The sequence below is a fragment of the Denticeps clupeoides genome, chromosome 11 (assembly GCF_900700375.1).
Source record: "Denticeps clupeoides chromosome 11, fDenClu1.1, whole genome shotgun sequence".
NCBI classification, from domain to species: Eukaryota; Metazoa; Chordata; class Actinopteri; order Clupeiformes; family Denticipitidae; genus Denticeps; species Denticeps clupeoides.
In genome coordinates this window covers 14,812,474-14,822,841 of record NC_041717.1, presented here as the reverse complement: position 1 = coordinate 14,822,841, position 10,368 = coordinate 14,812,474, and the positions used below count along the sequence as shown (strand labels likewise).

The 10,368-nt window shown below is 41.8% G+C and overlaps 1 protein-coding gene across 8 annotated transcripts; it reads right to left on the bottom strand.

Moving 5' to 3' along the window:
* Window positions 1-1,264: 1,264 nt before the first annotated feature.
* slc18a1 (solute carrier family 18 member A1) lies at window positions 1,265-8,790 on the bottom strand. 8 transcript variants are annotated; one of them, XM_028995947.1, is made up of 18 exons: window positions 8,748-8,790; window positions 8,275-8,325; window positions 7,087-7,217; window positions 6,345-6,494; window positions 5,737-6,079; window positions 5,550-5,608; window positions 5,235-5,318; window positions 5,059-5,151; window positions 4,878-4,967; window positions 4,707-4,750; window positions 4,440-4,500; window positions 4,240-4,335; window positions 3,890-3,968; window positions 3,136-3,187; window positions 2,985-3,048; window positions 2,789-2,908; window positions 2,510-2,643; window positions 1,265-1,986 (listed from the first exon to the last, which is right to left on the bottom strand). In XM_028995947.1, exons 4-18 carry the CDS (start codon window positions 6,457-6,459, stop codon window positions 1,882-1,884), a joined length of 1,539 nt encoding a protein of 512 aa, XP_028851780.1. In that variant the 5' UTR covers window positions 6,460-6,494; window positions 7,087-7,217; window positions 8,275-8,325; window positions 8,748-8,790; the 3' UTR covers window positions 1,265-1,881. The 8 variants fall into 8 exon arrangements, with proteins under 8 accessions (XP_028851780.1, XP_028851781.1, XP_028851787.1 ...); XM_028995948.1 differs by lacking the exons at window positions 8,275-8,325; window positions 8,748-8,790 and adding an exon at window positions 7,444-7,495; XM_028995954.1 differs by lacking the exons at window positions 8,275-8,325; window positions 8,748-8,790 and adding an exon at window positions 7,444-7,459 and having other exon boundaries at window positions 7,161-7,217.
* Between the last annotated feature and the right edge of the window lie 1,578 nt (window positions 8,791-10,368).

Genomic DNA, 10,368 nt, shown 5'->3' with positions numbered 1-10,368 from the left:
GACCAGCAAATAAATCCTGGTTCATGACAACTGCTTTACAAGGACAAAACATGAAACAAACCAGAGGGTCACCACAGCCACCACCACCGTTACAACTACAGCTTCAGGGATCTTCAAGTGGACCAGTAACATCATTATGGACACGTAATCTAGACCATGACACTGAATACATCCTGGACTTCTCCAACCCTACAACCGTAGGACTTATCATTATATCATATCCAACCCTGCACTGACACCATTTGCAGGCTCACTCTACCCTGGAAGGGGGTCCCTCTCTGTATCACTCCTTCCCATGGTTTCTTCCTCTCTTTTTTTCTCTCTCCTAGAGTTTTTTTTGTGTGGAGTTTTTCCTTGTGTGCAGAAGGGTCAAGTGTGGGGGGTGTCAACTGTAGGGCCTGTCAAAGCCCATTGAGACATACTGTATGTGATTTTGGGCTATATAAGAAATAAATGTTGTTGTTGTTGTAATCTTCAGATAGGTATGGTGGATCTCAGCAGAACACAGTAGCACCAGGGTTCAACCGAGAGAGAAAGGGTCAGGGTTAACTGCTGGGGTGGAGCTGTTGTAGAGCCTGACAGCAGTTGGCAGGAAAGACCTTCTGAATCACATCGTGGGTGCTGCAGCCTGCCCCTGATGGAGCTTCTCAGTCCTGTCAGGGTCTCCTGCATGGGGTGGGAGATGTTGTCCAACGGGGATGACAGCTTAGCCACCATTCTCATGTCACTCACCTCCACTGGGTGTAGAGGGCATCGTAGAAGAGAGCTGGACCCCCAGATCAGCCTGTTCAGTCTCTTTCTGTCCCCAGCAGAGATGCTACCTCCACAGCAGACCACACCATAAAAGACCACAGAGTCATAAAAGGTCTTCAAGAGTGAGCCCTTCACCCCTAAAGACCTGAGCCTCCGCAGCAGGTAGAGAGCAGTCCAGTTTATTTTTCAGATGAACACCAAGGTTCCTGTAGCTCTCCACAGCCTCAATGTTCAGTGGTTGTAGTGAAGGATGCCTGTGCCCGTGGAAGTCTACCACCAGCTCCTTGGTCTTTTCAGAGTTGATCTGGAGATAGTTCTGCTGGGACCACTCCATAAAGTCCCACGTGAGTTGTCTGGACTCCTTGTCGTCCCCATTTGTGATGAGGCCAACTAGTAAACAATTAAAACTGGAAATATTTCAATGGGCAATTCTGAATGATTACAAAAAAAAACAAAAAAAGACAGAGCAGCAAGTTAATTCATGACAGGGTTTATTTGAATGAAGGTGCTTATCACAGCAATTTAATACATACATCTAATACATAGATCAAAAAAGGAAGTGTTAAAAATCCCAGTCACCAGTGGGCGTGGCTCCACCCCTCAGTAATTGGAACCTTGACTCTGAAATACCTGTTGCATTATACGAGTGCGTTTGTGACCTGTAAGTCTCCTTACTTTTATGTGTACCACTGTGCTGGTGTCTGATGATGTGTAAATAAGTATCTTTTCTAGATGACCACTCATTCACTCATTGAACCACTCAAAACCTGCAACCCTCAACAATAATTTTGTAAACCTTCATTGACTTGTCTGGGGCTTGTGTCTAACCGCACACACAACATTCCATTCACTACAACCTGCGAGCAAGCTGACTGCTCTCCTCCTCCGTAAAAACTCTTTGTAGTTTGCTATTACTCCTAAATGGCTGTATTTTACAGAGTTGTTTTATTGTTTAGGACAGGCTTTGCCTCTGGTTCCAGCATAAACAGTGTAACTATGCATTTTTTGTTGTTCATCATCTATTTGAAGAAATACTTTGGAAAAAGCCTGATTAACTTTGATATTCAAGTGGTGTGTTTGTGTGTGTGTGTGTGTGTGTGTGTGTGTGTGTGTGTGTGTGCATGCTTGTCACTCTTCAGTCTCCTCGCTGTCGTCACTCAAAGGGAAGTCTCTGCAGTGCCTCTGTGTGTTGTAGGTCTTCACGTGCATTGGGCATTCCTGATTAATAATGGCCTAGGAGCACACAGCACTTTTGTCAGCATCGCCCACAACACACCACAGCCATTACATTATAACGCCTGACAGGTGCAGTAAATATCACTGATTGCGGGTGTGAAATAATAATAAGCATTTTTGGATTGTTGTAATCAGGAAAAACAGGCAAGTGTAATGACTTTGACAGGGACTACATTTGAGGGTTTCAGGGCTATGTTACAGCATCTCCAAAACTGCACATGCTGTGGGATGTTCTCAGTCTGCAGTGGTCAGAACCTGCCAAAAGTCATTCAAGTAAGGAAAACGGGTGAACTGGTGACATGGTCATGGCCAGCCAAAGCTCATTGCTGTGCATTAGGAGTTTTGTCCAAATCAATAAAAGAGCTACTCTAAATATTCCACCTTCATTCTAGTGGGTTATTTTTTCCTCCCTGCAAGAGTGGTACCTACTCAATATCATGCTTCATCATAATCACGTTGTCATGACTATGGTTGTGGCTATGGCAGTGTGTGCATCTGCATGTCTGTGTGTAAAACGTACCATCTTCTCCTCCCTCACTGCAGGGTTTCTGAGGAAACAGCACAGAGGGGCATATAGGATGTTGATTATGCCAATTATTACCATGAGGTAAGGAAACCCTATAGCCTTTACTATAGCACCTCCTGTAGATGGACCTGGCAGAGGAGAAGACAGATAGACACATCATGCTGAGATATATATATATATTTGCTTAAAGGTTACAGATCTTTTCTCTGTGACCTCTACGTTTTAATATTTTTCAGCTTTGATCCCCAAATATTTAACTATTCAGTCTCTTACCAACCGCAAAGCCCATGCACAGTGCCACATCCGCAATAGCATACACACTTCCATACACAGAGGCATGTCGGATATCCACCAGGTATCCCATTATTGCCATCATGGAGGAGTCCACCATACCTACCAGCAAAGACAATCACATTAGCAAACTGTGCCATCTGATGTGCACTCCAAGAAAACTGTCATGTCTCCTTACCAATAGCAAACCCCAGTCCTCCATTGGGAGCAATGAGACCATAGATGTTTTTTGCAAAGGGAACCTGGATGTATTAATATATTGAACTGTTAGTCTCAGCAGTTATGGCATTATAGTAAAGTCAATCTCCAGTAACAGAGGCTGTACTCACACAGAGGAGACTGATACCAACAATAAACATCCCTATCATGGAGCACAGCCACCTAAACACACAAGAGATAAACTGTTAGGAGTCATGTTCCCAGAGGTGTCCAGTCAGAGCAGTCAGCTACATTCCAGTCCAATCCAAGGTCAAGATTTCAGCACCAACTTTGCCTGCTTAACTTCTACGCTAGTGGTTCGCAAACTTCCACATAGATCATTAATTATGTCCTTAAACCCTTGAGAATACTATGACTGCTAATCAAAATATACTGTATAAATTCAAAAATAATACATTTGTAAAATTGTATTTAAAAAAAATTACAGATTGTACCACAGTTCATTCAGAGTAGCTGAAGTGAAAGCCACTCAGTCTATGGTGCCAGCATCTCACCATGTAACTCGACCGCATCCTTCTGTTTAATTACAGCGTTGAGTCACATGACAAGCTGCTGCTGAATGACGTTGCCTGTGGCCAGAGTATATTATTGCCTCTCCGTACGTTTAGCACAACTTTCAACTGTGTGTGTCTGTCTCGGAGTACTTATAAAAATCATATTTATGCACATTGTTGATAATAGATACTCTATTGATTATTCAATATATTTTTTTTCTTTCCACTTTCCTTCCTTTAATGTGACCCCCTAGCATCCTCGTGGCCCTACACTACCCGGTCCTGTTTGATAACCATTTGTGACAGCTGCCCACAAGAAGAGTAAACCCTGATTAGGAATGAAGAAAAGCTTCATCAAGCTGTACAGTACCTTCCCATTTTGTTTGCCAGCATGCCAAACAGATTAGTGCCAATCAGGTAGGACACACTGGCAGGCAGAAAGGCCATGCCTGAGAGACCAGAAGACAATGACTCAGAGCAAATCAGACAATGAAAAGGACATGAATGAATCAGATGATGCCATCCCTTCTCCTCGACCCGGTATCATATCAGGACCAACAATCATTTTATTGCGTCATTCCGTTCAAATGAGATTTATAATCAATGTAATATCCTGTAGACTAACCAGGCATACTTCTCTCTCTCTTTATCGCTGTATTTTTTTGTGTTAACGTCTGACACTCTACCATGTGAATCAAAATGTAATGGTACTTTTCTCACCAAGTTGCCACTTTGGTGAACACATTGTTTGCATCATCCATATCGGCAGAGTGGGCTCTAGCATAGCGACTCCCATGTTGGCAAAACACAAAGAACCTGGAACACACATATTACGTTAATTCACACACATCCACACCACCTTCTGAGAAGCAGATAATGTCAGCGGATAAAAGGATTTCCTCGTGCGTTAAGTCACACACCTGCACTGATGAGGATATAAGGGTCTTTCATCAGAGTTAGTAACGGAGTTCCCTCCACGCTCTGAAAACAAGAAGAAAGGCAGTAATGAGCAGTGAGATGAGCATATGTGGCCAGGACAGGGGTGGAGAATTAAGATGATAAGAATGTAAATAACGGTGGGCATAGAGTAAAGAACATGCTGCAGTCAAAGTCAACTTTATTGTCATCTCACCATATACAAGTATACAGAGATGAGAGATGAGTGCACTAGAAGACAGGACCCTCACCTCTGGTGATATTTTTGAAGGCTGAAGGATGCACATTTGTAGAGCTGTGGAAATAGGCATCTTGTATATTTATTTCTCCTAATAGCCTAGTTTTCTACATGCTCCTAAAGATTTATATAGTGTAAATGAAAGACTTCAGTAATATTCAATAGTATGTAATAAATGGTTTACCTCCATCAAATAAAGCAAGGAATGCAAGAACAAGGAAGGGAGAACTCTTTCCCACAAACTCGTACATCACGCTGCCAAACGGGGCTCCAACTGAGAGACACATTAACCAATGGAAATGGGAATAATGGGAATTGTGATTTTTCTCTATACAGTATGGTCCACGACTCTTAGAGGAACTTACTCAGCACACCCATTGCAAGACCACCAAGGGCAATCCCCATGGCAATGCCTCGCTCATTATCATCTGTGTAAACACTTGCAAGCATTCCCAACCCTGGGAAGAGAGAGCAGATGCTCATGACTCAAGCTTCTTCACACTGGTTAGCTGACGATTCCGGGAAGGCACGGCGACGATACCTGCCACAGAGGAGAAGGACGACCCAATTCCCTGGAGAGAGCGAGCGAAAAACAGCAAGGTGTAGGTCCCTGAGAAGGCAAACACTGAAAAACACTCAAACACATTAGTTCATATTAGTTCCTACGATTCCATGCAAACATACATTTATGCTCCTTCATTGTGCAAATAATGTGGACAATAGAATATGTTTTTCTGAATCAATACACAGTTTAAAAAAGCATGCGATGTGACGTCTGTGATACTACTCTCCGGATTTGATTCATTATTGATTTATTGGCTCATCTGCTGTCTGCATATCAGCTGTACAAACTTACTTATGGTGGAAACGAACATGATGATGAATCCAGCAAACATTGGGATGTGGTACCCAATTCTAACAAAAAAAATAGAGTTTTCGTTACATATTTGAAAAAAGTTCTTTCTGTTTTAATTTTTTTATTTCTTAATATTTTAACAGAGTTGTTATTCATTTGTGAGTGAAAGGCTGTAAAGATTTAATGCCTGTTTGTCAGTGGCCCAACAAATGGGTTAACCAGCAGCTGCACTAGAGCCTTGGAAGCAAAGAGGAGCCCGACACGGATGTTCTCCTCTTCAAGGAAGCTGCTGTCCTCCAAGCACTGCTGGGTCCTTTGATCCTTGTGGTCAGTCTTGCTTTCATTTGGGCTCGTACTGTAAGGGCTGGAAGAGTCCAAGAGCGGGTAGGTGGTGTTGTCGTAGAGAGAGACAACAGAGAAGAATGAGTGCTGATCTTGTGTTGTGTCGGAAAACGTAGATGGGCCCGGCTGGTCAGAGAGGTCCTGCGCCTCATGCTCCGTGGCATATAAGAAGGTCGGTACGATGGGAACTGGAACAGACAGGGGGGAATAGAGTCACAGGGCAAGCGGGTGATCTTTCAGAAAGGTAGAGCGACTGAGGGATTTGTGTTTTCTGTGTTTTCATAGGTGTGTAGGCTGCTGCCTTTGCAAATGTATTTTTGTAGATATTTATGAGCTCAGTGAGTTCTCCCCTGTTGCTGATCCAAGGGATATTTTAGCATCATAGACATTTGTGCACAAAGACAGTGTGTGTATATATGTCTAATGAAAAATATATTTGCTGCCAAGACCTACCCACAACAGTCAACAGCATGTTATCCAGCAAAAGGGCCACACACACCACAACCAGGACTAGTTTGGATGAACCTCGACTCTCTCTCACCCAGTCCATGGGGTTTAGCCTGGGCATGACTTTCCACACTTACAGGCCCTCAGCTACATATACTAATAAAGGATATGCAAAAACAACAATCAGTTATATTTTCATGTAATAAAATCTTACAATATATGCATATGAAACAGTAGACAATAGCGATTCTAACTCTAAAGCTTTCACCAGCATATCCGAGATATTCATCATACTGCCCCAGCCCAATTCAATAACCTTGGCCACTGGTCAGGGGTAGTCTAATGGAGCTGAAAAGGACCTGAGACAGACTGCCGCTTTTTCACAATGATTGGCTTTCCCAATTAGATTATAGTTCCCTTCTGGGCATGGAACAATCACCATGTTCAAGACATCCAGCTCCATTTTAATACTGTTGCATTAGGTGACCGGTATTATGCAAAGGGTCTTTACTAATAAATAAGATAATAAATAATTTAATAAGTGTAGCATTAATTTCATACCCATCGTGTACATACCCATCATCCTGTTGCATGTTAACATATCATAAATGTCATAATCAAAATCTGTTTCTGTTTCTTCACATTACAAAACATTCTATTAGTTAAATCCTATCAATTAACCTTCTAAAAATCTACAGCAGCAAAAATATATAAAGCAATATGTTACAGCAAAAATAATTTCATTTACCTAGTGGTAGTTAGAGTAGGTGAGATATCAATAGCCTGTCTGTACAAGGCGCCCAGGGGTCAGTTCTGTCCTACCTTCAGCTGCATGTTGCTGTGATGCTGGGCAGGTGTGGTCAGAGGCAGTCTGTGTTCCTGCAAGGGTCCTATATATGAGCTATGCTCTGAGCCCACCCTTCTCAAAACACATGCAGGCAGACAGACACAAACTCCTTCATTCACTCATTCAATTTCGGGAAATGATTATTTTGACCAACACAAAAACATGCTCGTTCTGCATTAAACAAATGTAAACTACTTAATAATCTCTCTACTTAAAAACTGCACCCAGACACACATGCATGCAAACACACACACTCACTATTGCTATCAATAGCGATCTGCCTGCCCCCTCACCACACACACGTGCACAGCCTCACGTCAGAGGGAAGAAATTGTAATTGTGAGCATCTGCTGCTCTTTATGAGAGAGGTGAATAACCTGCGGGTGGCTGCTGCTCACAATAAGCCCTTATCTGAGATCTGAGTGTGTTTAACCCTTCACACAACGCTCTGTAGCAGCCAGAACCTTGTTTGTTGTTCCTCTGTCTCTTTCAACAGATGACCATGGTAATTTTCTGGTGTTACTGACTGACTGAAGACAGCTTCCAGAGTTAAATCTGTATTTGTGTGTAAGAACCGTACGGAGGTCTGTAGAGGACATGAAGTTTGATGGGATGCAGCATCAATGTATGTGATATGCTCATGTGTTTTTAAATAGCAATCCAAAGCAATCGGTAGACTGGGTCTTAATACATTACGTAATTATTATATCACATAAATTTTGCATTCACAATGTAGTTTCTGAGCATGCAGAAGTACAAAATTGTCTTGGATGGATAGTGTCAAAGAAAAGCCAGTATGGATGGGAGAGTTTTGATACTAACATTATTATGTGAACATTCATTCAGACTATTGTTGAGACTGCAGTGTGTCAAATTGGAAGAAAGATGTAGAAACTGAACAGGTGAGAGCTAACAGAGGCTTCCATTCAGTTCCCTGGAGGCAAACAAAAAGACACTGCTCGACCAAACAAATGCTTTGTGTGTGTATGTGTGTGTGTGTGTGTGTGTGTGTGTGTGTGTGTGTGTGTGTGTGTGTGTGTGTGTGTGTGTGTGCGTATGTGTGTGTAAAGAGAGAGATGTTTGAATTACCAGAGATGACACAGAGCATGCATGACAAACACGGTCATTTCACATTTTCCACTGATCCAAAGGCATACATTCAAAACACAAGTACATCACATTATAAACTTACTCTATAGCACTGAGTTGTAATAACATGGCAATATCTTATAATATATTGCATTGGGAAATTGGCCGGTTTTCTATAGATTTTAGATTTTCAAATTGTACATCTAGGAACAGGATTGATTTGTGGTTCAGATGGTCCTGATTAACTTCATTGATCTTTGCTGACAATTATCTCTCCTCCCCAAGCAGGCATTAGCACATGCCTCAAAATGATCTGCCCGTTTTTTACCAAACCGCACTAATATGGGAAATCCCATGTTGCATCTTGTAAGTGGGTACAGGGAAAATTACTAAGTGAAAACAAGACTACATAGGTCAGAGGCTAACAAAACTGTGTTTTTAATTTGGTGCCCACAAGATCAAGAAATATTCACCTTCCTTCCTTCTTCCTTCGGCTTCTCCCATTATGGGTTGAAGGTTATCTTGTCAAGTTATCCACACAATTGACATGGAAAAAGTTTTACACCGGTTACCCTTCCTGGTGCAACCCTCACCGTTTACCTGGGCTTGGGACCGGCACCAAGAAATACACTCTCACATTTATCCCCCGTGGCTGGGTTGTAAAGGGATGTCCATCATTGTCACAAACGCTGATCAACACCTTTAGCTCTGTGATCAACCTGTAATGAGTGGACAGATTTCAACTGATGTAAATCAATTAATGTGAATTTCAATTAATAAATAATAATAAACAAAAAAGAACACAATATTCTGGTAACACTAGTGGGCACCACCACATTGTGTTTGCCTGATTGAAATAGTCCCACCTGTAGCTTCTCAAAAAAAAACAATACAATAGCAACTGGACTTTTTTGGTTCCTTGACAATGAACATTTGTTTGGACAATAACCTTTTTTTGAGATAACCATGACCTGGATGACTGAGATATTCACCTGTGTCTTGTTTCCCCTCAGCCCCTTTAGTGAGTAAAATTCCTTTATTCGTGGCATTTCGTGGCCTTGTGTGTGTTTATGCCAACTGCACAGGGTGTTACCTTGAATGCCGTGGATGTCCACAGTTTCATTTGTGGGTAATACATTCTCTGTTCATCGCTGACATGCAACAGTGAACAAAGATTGCATTTTTTTTATATCTACATTAGTTTCATGACCATTTTAGTGATAGGGTACAAGATAGCACCAGTCCAAATAATCCTTTTGTGCCTGAGTAAAAAATATAGTGGTTTTGCCAAAGCCTAGATTCTGACATAAAAGGGGAACACAAAGCACAGATAATGGTTCTCAATTTAGGAAGGAAATCGCTTGTCTGGTCTGAAACATGTTGGGATTTGTGTTCAAGTTTCCCACATATATTTACAAAGAAAGGAGGAAAAAAAAAGAAATGGTCCTTACTTCAAAGACGTTCGTAGTCCAAATGAACACACTATTCAGACTGGTTTATGAAATCTTTTCTTCAAACACAAGTTTTTTCTCACCGCCAATCTGCAAGGTGCAGATTAATGCAGGATGTGTTCCACTTCCGACTGCAGTCATGGGGCTCATTGATGCGGTTTGTTCAAAGGGTTCTTCATATTTATCCCAAATCAGTTTCAAAGTTCCTACATGTGTAGGGGCGTGGGGAAAGATCTCAGAGGGCCCAGGAGCTTTAAAGTGCATGTGTAGGAACTGCTGTATATAAAAGAGTAGAGGACAGTTGGTGGTTATTCATGAAAAGGGTTTACTGGACAGTGACAACTTTAAAATAAATGTGCTCACTGTGACTTTTTTTTTTTTTTTTTTTTACTAAAGTGAAAGGTCTTTAGACGAAATATCTCATTCGGGCTGGTTGAAGTGCAGAAGCTGTGGTCAGTCATGTTACTGTTCTTCATCGTGACCTGCCTGTCCCTGTTTTTTACATCTTTACACTGCTTCAACTCCAACGAAATTAAATCGTCAAAGGAAGAAATGGATCAGGAGGTAAGTCTAATATCTAAAGCATTAGGCATGTAATACAGGAGTATTCTATTGTGTAGTGCTTTGCGGAGGGGGGGGGGGG